The 15,287-nt window shown below is 67.8% G+C and overlaps 1 protein-coding gene across 12 annotated transcripts in view; it reads left to right on the top strand.

Annotated features, from left to right (window-relative positions):
- Positions 1–13,250, top strand: part of PLCH2 (phospholipase C eta 2) — a 30,967-nt gene extending 17,717 nt beyond the window's left edge. For 3 of the 12 annotated variants that reach the window (XM_037062134.1, XM_037062136.1, XM_037062132.1), the window contains exons 9-22: positions 346–517; positions 763–870; positions 2,151–2,309; positions 4,580–4,666; positions 5,024–5,106; positions 5,476–5,573; positions 5,664–5,846; positions 6,122–6,229; positions 6,727–6,851; positions 6,928–7,012; positions 7,298–7,444; positions 7,828–7,907; positions 9,893–10,190; positions 11,564–13,250. In XM_037062134.1, the coding sequence (XP_036918029.1) occupies positions 346–517; positions 763–870; positions 2,151–2,309; positions 4,580–4,666; positions 5,024–5,106; positions 5,476–5,573; positions 5,664–5,846; positions 6,122–6,229; positions 6,727–6,851; positions 6,928–7,012; positions 7,298–7,444; positions 7,828–7,907; positions 9,893–10,190; positions 11,564–12,810 (2,980 nt within the window). In that variant the 3' untranslated portion in view covers positions 12,811–13,250. Of the gene's footprint in view, positions 1–345; positions 518–762; positions 871–2,150; positions 2,310–4,579; positions 4,667–5,023; positions 5,107–5,475; positions 5,574–5,663; positions 5,847–6,121; positions 6,230–6,726; positions 6,852–6,927; positions 7,013–7,297; positions 7,445–7,827; positions 7,908–9,892; positions 11,393–11,563 lie in introns of all 12 variants that reach the window. The other 9 variants (XR_005068819.1, XR_005068817.1, XM_037062139.1 and 6 more) reach the window with 8 other exon arrangements.
- Positions 13,251–15,287: the final 2,037 nt, after the last annotated feature.

The raw sequence follows: 15,287 nt of genomic DNA, 5'->3' as shown, positions 1-15,287 counted from the left end.
GCCTGCTCAGCTGCTTGTCAAAGCTGTTGAGGGTCCCCCTGCTGGAGTGGCTGGCAGCCACTTTTCTTTGAAAGATTTTATTTATTTATTTTTAGAGAGAAGGGAAGGGAGAGAGAAAGAGAGGGAGAGAGACAGAAATATTGATCAGTTGCTTCTTCCACAAGCCCTGACTGGGGACTGAACCCGCTACCCAGGCGTGTGCCCTGGCCAAGGATGGAACCGGCGACCTTTCACTTGGCGGGAGGGTGCCCCTGAGTCCCATTGGTCAGGGTGGAGGCCCCCTTCTTGTTCAGTGGTGCGGGCCCCGCCCTGGCCTCACCTGCCCCTCCCACACGGGGGCCGCAGGTACCCCGTGGTCCTGTCGATTGAGAACCACTGCAGTGTTGCCCAGCAAAAGAAGATGGCCCAGTATCTGACTGACATCCTCGGAGACAAGCTGGACTTGTCATCAGTGAGCAGCGAGGACGCCACCACGCTGCCCTCTCCACAGACGCTCAGGGGCAAGATCCTGGTGAAGGTGAGCGGTGCCTGCGCCCTGCCCTGGGGCCGGCGTCTGTGCCATCCAGGGCGGGTCTGCCCGGGCCTCCAGGGCCCGTGGTGGCCAGCCAGCCTGGGGGCCTCTGCATGTCCAGAGACTCTTCCCTCCCACACCGCTGCCCGGTGTGTCCTCTGCCCTCCAGCAGGCTGAAGGCCTTCCGTGTGTGGCTGAACCAGCCCCTCGGGCACTTCCTCAGGGCCCTCCCCGCTGTCCCCCCCCCCCAGGGCAAGAAGCTCCCAGCCCACATCAGCGAGGACGCGGAGGAGGGCGAGGTGTCTGATGAGGACAGCGCGGACGAGATGGACGAGGACTGCAAGATCCTCAGTGCGGAGGTGAGCGGGGGCGCGGGGGTGGCCCGGAAAGAGGGACTCGGCGGAGGCCCAGGGTAGTGGACCAGCCGCCAGGCTGCTGGGCACAGGTGCATCCTGAGGCCACTGGGGGGCCCCTCCACACAGGACACGCAGCCCACGATCTTAAATAGCCTGTGACCCTCGGGTGCCGCTGGCTGCACACCTGCTGCTGGCCTGTTTTGGTTCCCATTTCTGAGTTGCCTCTCGGGGTGCTATCTGCTCAGCTTGCCCAGTCCTGGGGCGGCCCTCACTCAGCAAGTGGGGCCGGCATGGGGGAGGGGTCCTGCCTGGGTCCCACCCCCACCTGCACCTGCCTAGGCTCTCTCCAGGACAGTCACTTCCTGGCCTCTCTCTAGGCCACCCCCAGCTCCCATCCTGGGTGCTCAGTGGTCCTGCTCCACCATCCCCCAAGCCCAGTTCCTGCCCCGCCTCTAGGCAGCACCAAAAGTCTGGGCAGCCAGGTCCGCAGAGCGCTGGCTCCTCTTCCTTGCAGCTTCCCTGCCCGGTTCCTGGCAGGGCGGGGGCTGGGGGCTGCCCTGGGGCTTCGGAGCCAGTGGGGCTGGAGGCCTGACATCAGCTGCTTCCGGGCAGGGAGGCTCCATCCCCCCCAGGGGCATCAGGGGTGGAGGAGGATAATTGTGCGGGAGCTGCCTGGCCTTGCTGGTAATTGCTTCAGAAAGCCCTGAGTCCATGGAATTCTTCCGCTGGGCCCAAGGGGATGGTAAATCCAGCTCCAAGAGGCCGACCCAGGTACCCACACAGAGGCCCAAGGCCCAGGGCCTGCCCTGGGGGCGTCCGAGTTCACCAGGGCCAGTATGGGGGCTGCCTCAGGCAGGGAGTCTGTCCCCGTCCCCTCCCATCTCCCTGGGATGCCTTGTGAGTCCTGGATCTCAAGCTGTTGAGCCAGCCGCTGCCGAGCGCAGTGACCTCCCTGAGGCCCCGTGAGCCCAGGGCCAGGTCCCCGGGGGCGGCATCAGGCAGCTGAAAGAGGCCACCTTAGCGTCGGATGGGCCCCGGTTCAGCCTGGCTCCACACGGCCTGCAGCCCTGGGGCAAATTGCGGCCTGCTGTTTGCCCTGGAGTGGGGGGGTGGCTGTGAGGACAACACCCACTGTGTAAGGCTGAGGGGGGCCCGGGCTCCCTCTGGGGCGGGGCTGGCCCAGCCTGCCACAGGCCCCCGAGGTTCAGCCCGGGACCCAGGGCTCTGTCAGGGCTGCTGCCCGCAGCGGGAGACTGAGGTCAGGCTCGGCCCGGCTGTCACAGGCCTCCTCGAATCGGAAGCGTGTGGAAAACATCGCCAAGAGGAAACTGGACTCCCTGATCAAGGAGTCGAAGATCCGAGACCAGGAGGACCCGAACGACTTCTCCGTGTCCACACTGACTCAGCCAGGGAGGCCCGGGCCCAAGGCTGAGCGCCGCAGGGTGAGCGCCTGCGTAGGGGGCTTGATGTCTGCGGTCTGTGCGCCTGTGCGCATACACATGTCTCCACGTGCTTGCACACCCCTGTGCTCATGCCCACACGCAAACCTGTGCACACACAGCTGCTTGGCCCCACAGCCTTCACCATGTCCTGTGGGGCAGCGTGGTGGCAGTGTGCCCGGTTTGTGTGGCTGCTCCGTTCCGGTGTGGCTGGCTACTGAGGTCTGTCCCCTGGAGGCCTGGGGCCCCCCCACTGCCACCAGCAGCTCCTGCCATAGGCGGACCTGCTTACTGAAGGGTCTCCTCAGTGTCAGGGAGGGGCACCTAGGATCTCAGGGCCCAGCCAGTCCTGGGGGCAGCTCAGAGTCCCCTGCAGCCTCATGGGAAAGGGCCCCGTGGATGAAACAGGGGCAGGGCTGTCACCACAGGCCTGAGGGGTGGTGCTGGGCAGGGGCGGGGTCCCTCCCAAGAGGGCAGTGAGCCTGGAGGGACAGGCCTGTCAGCCAAGTGGCCAGAGCGCCAGCGGGCCCTTCAGGCACTGTGACAAGCGGGGCAGCTGGCCAGGGCAGGTAGGGCTCGGGGCCCTGCAGGGGCTGTTCCACAGGTGAGCAGGGCAGGGTGGGTGGTGGGAGGCAGTGGCGCCCCGGCTGTGGCAGGTTGAGATGCAGGTGTGTGTCCCACCCATGGGACGCATCCCGCCTGCAGGGTGCTCAGTGCGGCTGGCACCACCGCGGCTGGCTGAGCGCCCTGCGCAGGTGGCTCCCGCAGGTCCCTGCTGACAGTGGTCATTTACTTTCAGTCTCAAAGGTGTCCTGGCAGGGACAACACAGAGTGCCCGAGGCTCCAGCGGGCGGTCAGGGCGTCCGCCAGGCAGATTCCACTGAAGTCCCCGCTGGTCCTCAGCCAGGCAGCCCGGGGCTCCCCCGAGGGCACACAGGAGGGCAGCCTGGCCCCGGGCTGTGCGCCTGAGCAGCCCTGGGGGCAGGCGCTCTCAGGGAGGTTTCTTGGATGGGGACAGGGGAAGCTCGGGCTGAACTGCCAGAGGTGCGGGCTTGAGGGCAACAGGGGGTTCCATCCCCCCAGCAGCAGCTGCTGTTTCCGGCTGACGCGGGGCAGCCACAGAACAATCGGAAGGGGACGGGTGGTGTCGAGGAGCCCTGGGGCCGGCAGGATGGTGGACATGCCTTGCTGTGCTTGTCTGTCCTGTGTGCTGCTGGGGGGCCCGAGGCCGGGGACCCCACCCCGTGGCTCCCGGGGACAGTGCCTGTCGGAGAGGGCAGGTGTGTGGGATGCAGCAGGTTGTCATCTGGAGGGGCAGGAGCAGGTGGATGAGGACAGGACCCCCACCTGTGTGACAGGCACACCTGTGGGTATAGGCCTGCCCAAACCCCGCCCTCCAGCCCCCAGTTCCCAGTGTGTCCAGGGTGGGCCCCTTCTGGTCAGGAGAGTCCCGGTCTGGCCTGCAGGCCGTGCTCTGTCCCAGTGTGGACGCTCCCCACCCGCCGAGCTCCCCACCAGCACCGGCTGTGTCCCAGGGCCGGAGGGCCGGTGTGGGTCCGCCGCTGCCCTGGGGGTCGGTGCTGTCTCCCCGACAGGCTTGGGGTACATGGGGGTCCGGGGTGACAGTGGATCCTGGCTGCAGTCACTTCTCTGGGATGCTGGCCAGCGTGAGCCTCTCTTTGGGGGGCGCAGATCCGTGCATTTGTGTGGGTTTCCAGCCACGTTTAAAGGACCAGGACATCGGGAGGGGCCTGGGGCGCCGGGGGCGGGGCTGCTGCAGTGGGCCCCTGCGAGTAAGTGGGCTTCGGCGTGGATGGGCCTGGATGTGTGTGTCCCCTGAATGGGAGGCTCCTCGTGCACGGGGCCCGAGGTGAACAGGGAGGCCCGGGGCCGTGGGGAGGCGGCCGTACCTCGATAATGGCCTGGCCTGTGGGCAGCAGGCAGCTGGGAAAGAGTGAGTCCCGCCCCCACACAGGGCTGTCTGTCCCAGACACAAAGCCCGCACTGAGCCCAGATCCCTGTCTGCGGGTGACCGTCAGGACTGGGGTCCTCTCGAGTGTAGAACGGCTGATGCCAGCGCCTCTCAGGGCCCCCGCTGCCCTTCCTGGGGACGTCACCTCCTGCGGTGCCTAGGGCAGCATCCAGCCCACCTGGGGCCCCTCCTCTGGCCCCACCCAGTTTTCCTCTTCCAGAAAGGCCACCCAGGCCACCTGCCCCCACCTGCCTGGTCTGACACTGAGCTCACCCGGTCCCTCTGTCTGTCCTCCTCCCAGGCTGAGGAGGGCCTGGGGTCTGGGGAGGATGCCGGGGCCAGCAGATGGAACGGCCGGCTTCTCGTGAGCGGCTTCTCCAGGCGCAAGGTCTGGGGGGCTCCTGGGCCGGGTCCCTCCTGCACGCACATGCCCAGCTGCCCCTGTGCTGGCCAGAGAGGGCCTTCCAGCCCCTGGCGCCCCAGCCCACCTCCCAGGATGCCCCTCTGAGTTCCTGGCTGCCTGGCAGCTGCAGGCGTGGGGTCTGAGTCCCAGTTGCCGTCCCTGGACCCACACTAGCCAATGTCCCAAGCGCTGGTCATCCGGGCCCTGTCTGAGAAGGGCACTGCAGGGGACCGGCAGGCCCAGCAGGCAGCATGGATGCTGGGGCCCCGACGACCCCTGCACCCCCCCGGGCCCTGCTGGTGGCCGGGCCTGCAGCCCTGACTCTGCCCTCTCTGCACACAGAAGAAGAGCGGCAAGCTGAAGAAGGTGGCCAGTGTGGACGAGGCGGACGGGGAGCTGGACTCACAGAGCAGCCAGAGCCGAGGGTCAGGGCCGCCCCCCCGCCCCCAGCCCCTCGAGTAGACGGTGGCAGGGGCGAGTGCTGAGGCCGAGGTCAGGCCACAGCCAAAGGCAGACCCAGGCTCAGGGGCAGGGCCGGGTGGGTGGGGAGGGTGGGCAGGCCCTGGGCTTATTCCCAGAGCTGTGGGTGCGGTGCCAGCTCTTCCCGGGACGTGTCCACTGCGCAGCCTGGTACCTGAAACACAGGGCCAAGTGGATGCTCGGTGGGCATTCTGTGGGCACCAGTGAACTTGGCCAGATCTGGAGCCCGCCTCTCGGACCGGGGTGCCGAGGCTGGCCTGAGTCGGGAGGGGCCCCAACCTTGGGGTCCTGACCCCGATGCCGCCCCGCCGCAGGGCCACCCGGCAGAAGAAGACCATGCAGCTGTCCCGGGCCCTGTCGGACCTGGTGAAGTACACGAAGTCCGTGGGCGCCCACGACGTGGACACAGAGGGTGAGGGGTGGCCCGGGCTCCGGGGGCCGTGGGAGGCGGGGCCGGGCTGCAGCCCCGAGCGTCCCTGACGCCGGCCGGCGGCGCCCACAGTGGCGTCCAGCTGGCAGGTATCGTCCTTCAGCGAGACGAAGGCGCAGCAGATCCTGCAGCAGAAGCCGGAGCGGTACCTGCGCTTCAACCAGCGCCAGCTGTCCCGGGTCTACCCGTCCCCCTTCCGAGTGGACTCCAGCAACTGCGACCCACAGCCCTTCTGGAACGCCGGCTGCCAGATGGGTGCGTGGCGCCCTGCCCGCTCTGTCTGGCGACTCTGGACCCACCCCGCATCCCACCCCCTTACCAGCCCAGCTCCCGGTGGGTCCTTAGTCCCTCAGGTGCCTGAGGGCTGTGAGTGGGCAGCCCCTGCCTGTCTGGGGGGCCCGACTGTGCGCAGCTGTGAGCTCCGGGGCCCCTGCTCATGGGGGTGACCGCCGGGCTCCTGGGCAGAGGGGCAGTGCTGGTGGGAGGGCGTGGCCGGGCGCTGACTGGCTGCTGCACGTGGTTGCCCGCAGTGGCCCTGAACTACCAGTCGGAGGGGCGGATGCTGCAGCTGAACCGGGCCAAGTTCAGTGCCAACGGCAGCTGTGGCTACGTGCTGAAGCCCCAGTGCATGTGTCAGGGTGAGGCCCTGGGACGTGGGGTAGGGGTGCAGCTGCCACAGGCGGCAGAGGGTTGGGTTGAGACCTGCAGGGCTGAGTGGGGGGGGGCCACTCAGGATCTTCCCCCCATCCTGGGACCATCCATGTACTGAAAATACCAAAAAAAAAAAAAAACCTGGCCTTCCTCCTGGGCCCTCACTCCGCCCACACCCCTTGGCTTCTCTGTGTACTCACCTGCCCGAGGTGTCAGCCTCACAAGCTCCAGCTCCTTGTCACCGGGGAGCCCCACCTGTCACCTGCTCCCCCTCACCCACCTTGCTCCCAGTCACTGGGCCACGCAGAGGGAATGAGCTGTGCCCAGGTCACAGGGTCGCACAGAGGTGACCAGCATAGGAGTCCTGGTGCCCGTGCTGGAGTGGATATCCCCTTCCTCCTGGGCTGGGCCTCACGTCGGGGTGGGGCGAGGGGGCAGCATGGCCATGCTGGTGGGGAGACCCAGTCTCGTGCCACGCCCCCAGGCGTCTTCAACCCCAACTCCGAAGACCCCCTGCCCGGGCAGCTCAAGAAGCAGCTGGTGCTACGGATCATCAGCGGGCAGCAGCTGCCCAAGCCTCGGGACTCCATGCTGGGGGACCGGGGGGAGGTACGTGGGCCACCTGGGCACAGACGGGAGGGGCCAGAGCACCGGCAGTCCTGGCCTCACACTGGCCTCTGCGCAGATCATTGACCCCTACGTGGAGGTGGAGGTCATCGGCCTCCCCGTGGACTGCAGCAAGGAGCAGACCCGTGTGGTGGACGACAACGGTGAGAGCCGGCCTGAAGGCACCCTGTGCCTGCCCGTGCCGGGGCCCCACCATGCCAATGCCCTGGCAACACTGGTCCAAGTGGGCGCCTCCTGGGACCCAAGTAACCATCCAGGCTCAGCCCTTGGCTGGACACCTGGTGATAGGCCCCTGGGCTCCAGGAATTGCTCCCCTCGGGCATTTGGCCAGCCTGGGAGGAGGGTGTGGGCCGAACGGGCCTGCAGGCCACAGCTGGGACGGGAGGTGACAACCCCCCACCCCTCACCCCCCACCCTGTGGCCTGCAGGTTTCAACCCCGTGTGGGAGGAAACTCTGGTGTTCGTGGTGCACATGCCCGAGATCGCACTGGTGCGCTTCCTCGTCTGGGACCACGACCCCATTGGGCGAGACTTCATCGGCCAGAGGACGCTGGCTTTTAGCAGCATGATGCCAGGTGGGGGGCCGGCGGTGGGGGGGCTGAGCCCTGGCCCCCGCGCCCACCGAGACCAGCCACTCCTGACGAAGCCTGTGTCCTCACAACGGCCAGTGTCCCCCGTGCACACCGGTGTCCCTGCACAGTGCAGGTGTCCCAGTGCAGGGCGGGCTGTGGACAATGGGGGAACTGAGGAGGTGGGCACTTTGTGGACTGGGAGGGAGCTCAGGCAGGGGAGATGCCCCCAGCCCTTGGGAAGAGGAAGGAGCCCTTGTCGGCCAGAGCTCACTGGCAGGTGTCCTGAAGAAGAGAGCCCCCAGGACCAGGCTCATGGGCTGCATTCAGAACTCGGGGCATCAGACTGGAGGTGGCAGGCGGGTGAGCTGTGGATCTGGCCCTTGCAGGCTATCGGCACGTGTACCTGGAGGGAATGGAGGAGGCCTCCATCTTCGTCCACGTGGCCATCAGCGACATCAGTGGTAAGGTGCGTGCTCCTGAAGTGCCCAGCCCAGCTGTGACCTGAGGCCTGGTGGTGCCCCGCCGGGCCGGCTTCTCCACTTGTGCCGGGGTGGTGGGGCGCCAGGAGTGGGCATCCGCGCCCTGCCTGAGTGCCTCTGGCCCCATCTCCCAAACCTCCCCTCTGCGTCCCAGTGTGCCCGGCCCTCCGCTCTCCTGGGACGGCTTCTGCCTGCCTGGGCCGCACTGCCCCCGCCCCACTCCCCAGCACATGCGCCCTGGGGTGGGTCTGGAGGCAGTTTCCCAGGCTGCAGAGCCCAGGGGTCCCTGGTCCCGTGTCGGAGCCCAGGCAGGCCCGCACAGGGTCCCTCGCAGGTCCCGCCACTCACTGTCTCTCTCCTGCTGCTCTCCTTGGGCCGAGCTTCCAGCCGGACTGGGCTCCGCAGGCCTCCCAGCTCTCCATCGTCTGTCGTCCGTCCGTCCACCCGTCTGTCCGTCTGTCTGTCCTGCGTCTGGCGGTCTCCACGGGCTCCGCACCCCGCTGTCCGTGCCTCACGGCCTCTGCTCTGTCTCTTTGGTCTTGCAGTGGGCTCTCTGTGTCCCCAGTCCACCTTTAGAAGCACCGCCCCCTTGGGAGTGCGCAGGTACCCGGCGCTGGGCCGCGCGGCCTGCCGCCCCCTCCCTGCATGCTCAGGCCACCCATCAGCATCCGTGACTCCTGGCAACCTTGTGGGGACTGTCAGCTCACGTGACGTGGACTGGGGTGTGGCTCTAGGGGTTCTGGGGCCCTCGGGCCATCCTCAGCCACGGAGCATTTGGGGAGCAGGTCCAGGACTTCGGCCTCCTGTGCACGCTCCCTGTCTGCCCCCACGTCCCCGGTCTAGTGGCAAGCTCTCCGGGCACCCACACCCCTCCCCTCTCTGCACCCCCATGTGCCCGACTCTGTCAGTGTCATCGATGCCCACTGCCAGGTGGGGTGGTCCCGGGGGTCAGGACCTTCTTCTAAACGACTTCCCAGCCAACTTGAACCCAATCACTCTGCCTTTGGGGTCTTGAATCCGGAAGCGGGTTCGAGCCCGGCCACTTTAACGCCTGTGCTCGGAAGGGCCCCCCGGTCACTGGGGAGCAGTGGCTGTCGTTGGGTCTCTGCATGAGGGGACCCTTCGGCCTCTGCACACTCAAGACACAGCTGTCAGCCTCTCTGGCGAGTGCCACCCGGTCCCAGGGACCTCCAGCCGCCCTACTCAGGGAGGCTGCCAGGGGAGGCCTGGCAGGGACCTCCTGGGTCTGGCTGTCCAGGAAGGCCCTGGGCCAGTAGCCTTTTGGGGGACACCAAGTCGGCGTGAGCCCTTGAGGTCACATGCACAGAGAGCAGGGTGAGACTGGGAAAGACTGCCTGGCGGGAGCCCAGGAAGACCTCCTGCAAGAGTTGGCACCTCCGGGGGAGTGGGCCGGGCGGGGGGGCACGGAGAGCAGACTGCTGGCCTGCACCTGGCTGTGCTTGCTTCCTTGGCCTGCAGTGCCAGGGGCGGGGCCAACGTGCCTGGGCGGGGCCTGCTTCCGGCTTGTGCTCAGTCCATCCTCTCTCCGCATCGGCACTGCCCTGCTGGCACTCCCTGCCGGAGTCCGGGGCCTCGGGACCTGAGACAGGTGCAGGGGGTGGTGGCACAGGGTCTGGTTCGGAGGTCTCTGCTTGGGAGAGCCCCGGGGGTCCCGTCTGCCTTAAGACCTGCAGGCCCTCTGGGCACCTGCTCACGGCACCGGGTGCAGACAGGCTCTCCTGGGCTGTGCTGACGCCGTCCCCGGTGGAGGTGCCCTGCAGGTGCTCCTCCCACACACCGCCCAGCGCAGTCCAGGCCTGGCACGCCCACTGTGCCTCACCTGGCCACTGGGGCTGCCGCAGGCTCCGCTAGGTCCCTGGCCTGCCAGAGTGCAGCTGGGCTGGGCTGGGCCAGCCCCGGGCCCCGGCCCCTGGCCCCTGGCCCTCGGCTATGTGGTCTCCTTCTCTTGCAGGTCAAACAGGCCCTGGGCCTAAAAGGCCTTTTCCTCCGAGGCCCAAAGCCCGGCTCCCTGGACAGTCCTGCTGCTGGGCGGTCCCCGGCCCGGCCCTCTGTTAGTCAGAGGCTTCTGAGGCGCACGGCCAGCGCCCCGACCAAGAGCCAGAAGCCAGGCCATAAGGCCTTTCCAGAGCTGGTCCTGGGATCTCAGGACACCGGCTCCGAGCGTGAGGCCCTTGACGGGGCACCCCCCAGTCCCGGCCTGGCTCTGGAGGCCCTGGCCCGGGAGGAGCCAGGAGGCCGCAGTCCCCGAGGTAAGGCACCGGCACCGAGGAGCCCAGGGCAGGGGCGGCCCCTGCGTGCCCCTGAGGGCCCTGGGCCTGCCGGGGTGGCCGCCTCCTGCATGAAGTGCGTGGTGGGCTCCTGCACCGGTGAGGAAGCCGAGGGCCTGCGGAGGGGGCAGCCACCCAGCCCAGGGCCCATGGGCGAGCATGTGGCCATCAGCCAGCAGCCCCGGGCCTGGGCAGACTCTCTGGGGGCCCCCCATGCGGCCCTGGGCAGAAGCAGCAGAGGGGCCCCCGAAGGTCCGTGTGGCGGCCGCTCCGCCGCCTCCCGCTCCAGCAGCCCGGGCAGCCCCGAGGTGGCCCCTCCCGGGCCCGAGGGCGCCTGCAGACAGGCTGGGGCCCTGCAGAGAGAGATGAACGCCTTGTTCGTTCAAAAGCTGGAGGAGATTAGGAGTAAATCCCCAATGTTCTCCACCGGTAAGATCCGGAGCACCGCCCGCCTCCTGCCTTCCTGTGGCGTCCCCAGCCCCTTGGCATGGCCTGTCAGGTGTCCCCACTGTGCTTCTGTGTCCAGACCGCTGCGTTGTGTGCCCAGCACCTGCATTTCCCTTTGCTCCATCGGCTTGCCCTGTGGGCCCCCAATCCGCAGCCCCCATCTGACCGAGGCTTACCCCAGGGCCTCATGCCTTTGGAGGCCTCCCTCCATCCCCAAGGGGTCGAATCCACCCTCACCCCTGAGTGTCCCGCCCCAGGTGGGGACTGAAGCTAAGCTGTGCTCCCTGAGGCCTGCGGGCCTGATGGAAGCTGTTGGAGACCAACACCCTGCTGGCCTCCCTCCCCGGCCTTTCCAGGACCCTGGGCGGCATCCAGCCACACCCTGGCCTCCCTCGGGGCCAGGCTGCAGGAGTCCTGGTTCCTGACCCTGCACCCAGGGCGGCATCGGGGCCCCCTGGGACGTTGGCCCCCATGCCCACAGACTCCAGGCCAGGGGCTCTGGGATGTTCTGAACTGCGTCCAGTAGTCCCCGCCCATGGCTGGTGACTTTGTCACGGGTGTGTGTGTGGGGGGGCCCAGACCAGGGGAGGAGAAGCTGAGCCAGCCTGCCCCCTTCCTGCCGCACCCTTGCTGTCTGTCTCCCCACCGGCCAGCACCAGCCCACACTGACCACCCCGCTCTCCTTTCTGTCCTCATGCTGCCTCTGTAGTTAGGAACTGAGAGCAGCCAAGTGCCAGGTAACGGGCTGGCCCCCGGCGTGCGCCCCTGTAGCACCATGCAGGGGGCCCAGCCACGGTGCAGCAGAGGGCAGGGTGGGGGGCCTCTGGGTCCCGGGAGGGGCCTGGCAGCTGGGGCGATCTGCGGGCGTGGCTGCGGGACCAGTCCTGACGCCTCCTCTCCCTCCCCAGCAGACGCCAGCCCCTTCTCCGTGCAGAGGGCGGCCTCCTCCCTGGAGACCATCGACGAAGAGCCGGCCCTGGGCCCTGGCCCCCCACCTCTGCGGGTCACCCTGCCCGGCCCCCCCACGGGAGGGCCCTGGGGCTCCACAGGAGCCGGAGCCAAAGATGAGAGCCCCCACAGGGCGGCTCTGGGGGCCCCTGTGCCCCTGCAGCCCAGAGCTGGGGGCCATGGGGACACAGAGCCAGCACCCAAGAGCAGGCAGCAGGCATGGAATGGTGGGGGCCCTGATGGGGTGTGTGAGGGGACCCCGGGCAGCCGGACGGACAGCAGGGCCCAACCCCGGCTCCTGGGCCATCGGCCCTTGGTCCGAAGGGTCAACAGTGAGGGGCAGGTGCCCTTGGAGACCCTGAGTGGACGACGGCCCCTGGCTGGGCCCTCCCCTGCTGTGCACTCCGACGCCACCGGCGGGGACCAGCTATGGCAGCGGCTGGAGCCAGGCCACCACAGTGACGGTGTGTCCTCGTCCTCCAGCCTGTCGTCCAGTGACACGGTGGTCGACCTCTCACTGCCCGGCCTGGGCCTGGGTCGAGACGCCCTTTCGGGGGCCCTGGCTGGACGCCTGCCCTTGCGGCCCTCCTTGGCCGCAGCTGCCCACCTGGACTTCCCCTCTGTGACCAAGAGCAAATCCAACCCCAACCTGTGGGCTTCAGGCCAGTTCCCTCCAGCCCCCAGGGAGCTCCAGCCGAGACCCTTGGCTCCTCGACCACCCTGGGGCTGCCTCCCCCAGGCAGGCCTCAGGGACTACCCCGCATCTGCCAAGTCCAAGAGCCTGGGGGACTTGACTGCAGATGACTTTGTACCCCGAGATGAGAGTCTAGGCAGAAGCCTGGGCCTCAGCCTGGGTCCAGTTGCGGGGGGGCTGGGGGCTCAGGGGCCACAGCGGGACGCCCTGACGGAGCAGCTGCGCTGGCTCACAGGGTTCCAACAGGCAGGAGACATCACGTCACCCACCAGCCTGGGCCCTACTGGGGACCGGATGGCCAGCAGCTCCGGCTTCCAGCGTCGCTCCTCTCGCAGCCAGAGCCGAGTTCGTGCCATTGCCAGCCGCGCCCGCCGGGCCCAAGAGCGTCGGCAGCAGCTGCTGAGCCCGGAGGAGGAGCGGGGGGCCCCTGAGGGTGCCTGCTCCTTGGGCCTCGAGGGCTTTGGGGACCCACCGGTGCCCAAGGGTGCCACGGGCCTCCTGCTCAGACTCTGACCTAACCCTTGAGGTGGGTCAGCCACCCTCCCTGCACCCAGGGGCTGCGGCAGGGCCCAGGGTTGGCTCGGGGCTGTGTGCCCCTCAGCGGCCCTCCCGCCCCCTCTCCCGGGGAGCAAGGGGCCCACCCCCGGGCCATGTTTCGCAACGTTTTAAATTCTACACACAGAGAGGCATTGACACTTTTAGAAACAAACTTCTAGGACTATATGGTGCCGAGTCCCTCCTCACATCCCCTGGTGTTTGGTTGCATGGGTGCGTGTGGGTGCACCTGCCCAGCCTGGCCGGGGGGTGCCCTGAACACCCCCGGCTGTGCTTGGCTTGTTCTGCCCCAGCCCTGCTCTGCACGGAAATTTTAGAATCTTTGTAAATTCCTGCCTAGGCTGATGTGGCTCAGTGGATTGAGTGCTGGCCGTTGAACCAAAGGGTTGCCAGTTTGATTTCAGCTCAGGGCACACACCTGGGTTGTGGGCCAGTAGGGGGCAAGCGAGAGGCAACCACCTATTGATGTTTCTCTCCCTCCCTTCCCCTCTCTCTAAAAATAAATAACAAGTTTGAAAAAAGCCCCAAACACGACTCCAATATAAACGCGTCTGTACTTGTTCTGTGGGGCAGACGGCCTGCACTGGGCGTTGCTGAGCCTGCCAGGACCAGGGGAAAGGGGGCCCGTGCTCTGGAGGACTCGGCTTGCCTGGCTCTCTGGGGTCGGCCACAGGCCCCCAGCACACAGCCCGATCCCTGCCCCGCAACACTTTGGTCCTGGGCAAGGCCCCCACCACCCCAGCACCCCCACTGCTTTGGCCCTGTCTCCATGCCACCGTTTTCGGGACTGCCCCTTCCCCGGAGAAGCTGGGGTTCTGGCCTGCCACCAGGGGGTCCGACAGGGCCGTACTCTGCCTCTCCCCTACCACGAACTCCAAGATGGGTGGCCAGTGACCGCCCCCGGCCAGGCAGTGGGCGGGGCCTGCCCGTGCCTTCCCTGGGAAGGCTGGGCACTCACTCCCCTTGCAGTGCCCCTCTGGGGCCCCAGGGGCCTGTGCCAGGCACTCGCTCCAACTCCACACAGGCCTGGGTAAGGGGCTTCCACTAGCCCCCGGGACCTGGAGTGCTCCACCCTCTGGACTGCTGCGTTGGGGGAGTCCCGGCTCAACCCCAGAACGAACAGTGAGGACGGCCTGTCCGGGCTGCATGTCTTGTGTGGAAGGGTAGGGGGGCTGACCCCCAGAAAGCAGGCACGGAGGGCCTTAGCCCGGGGATCTGAGCAGGGCGGTGGGCCTCAGCCCGGGGATCTCAGCATCACCGCTGAGCAGGGCGGTGACGGCTCCCGTGTGGTGATCGCCTTCTTGGGGGCGGGGGTCGGCCCTTGTCCTGATCAAGCACTGGCTGGGCCTTGCCTCCTGCCACGTGGTTACTTTCCGGTGACTGCTCTGCTCTCGGCACCCGGGGGCCAGGGTGTGTCATGAGAGGAGTCTCCAGGGGCAGGGGAGCCGGTCACGGCCTGTGCTCAGTGCCCTGGTGCCCTTGAGGTGCCGCCCTGCAGGCCCCAGCCTCTGTCCAGCACTCTTGGCGGTGGAAGTGGGGGCGGCATGGTCCCCCTGTTCAGGGCACCTGGGGCCCCAGACCCATGTCCCTTCTCCAGGAGGAGAAGGAGCTGGGGGGGCTGCACAGACAGCTGAGGCTCACTGGGGTGCAGGCTGGTGGGGCAGGGGCTGGCCACCTGCTGGGTAGGCCAGCCTGGGCTCTCCTCGATGCCCGTGCCCCCTGGTGGCTGCCCGAGGGAGGGCTGGCCCAGCTCTGCTGCTGGAGCAGCTGCGGTGGGGTGTCGGGCTGACAGGGCAGCCACCTGCAGGCAGGGCAGGGGGGGTGGGGCAGAAGGGGCCCGACAGGTGGGTGACGGGGGCCCTGGGGTGCTGCAGGGCCAGTCACTGCCCCACATGGGCGTGGAAGGCCGCGGTCAGTGATGGCCCTGTCCCCTGGGGGCAGAACAGGAGCCGGACCCTGAGCAGAGGCCCCCCGGTTGCTGAGGTCTGGGGTACTGGGGTCCAGCGGCCATGTGGGGGCCGTGGTGAGGAGGGAAGGGCAGCAGAACGGGAGCACACTCCAGCCCCGTGGGGGCTGCCGGGTGAACTTGCCCTCGTGCCCTCCCCAGTCCGGTTCTGGATCCTCCAGGGCTGGGGGTCCCGGGGGCGCTGGGGCAGCTCGGCAGTGCCCCAGACAGCCCACCTGGACAGGACCCCCAACCGAGCAGCGTGCACCGTCTGCTCCGCCCCGCAGCCCGGCCTCCAACTCGAGTCCTGCAGTGACAGCATCTGCAGCTCCGCTCTGCACCCCAAGGGGCACATCTGGCTGGGGGAGCAGCCTGGGGACAGTGGCCCCGAAACCCGGTGACACCCCTGGGCTGGGCCCAGGAAGCCCCTGCCTGCCATTGGCAGGGCCATGGTGACAAAACCCACGTGGTCCGATGGGCCCCCAGCAGG

Source organism: Sturnira hondurensis, unplaced genomic scaffold (assembly GCF_014824575.4).
Source record: "Sturnira hondurensis isolate 20B ecotype Veracruz unplaced genomic scaffold, ASM1482457v3 Scaffold0013931, whole genome shotgun sequence".
Classification (NCBI taxonomy): domain Eukaryota; kingdom Metazoa; phylum Chordata; class Mammalia; order Chiroptera; family Phyllostomidae; genus Sturnira; species Sturnira hondurensis.
The sequence above is the reverse complement of the archived record's forward strand: the minus strand, read 5'-3'. Positions and strand labels throughout refer to the sequence as shown.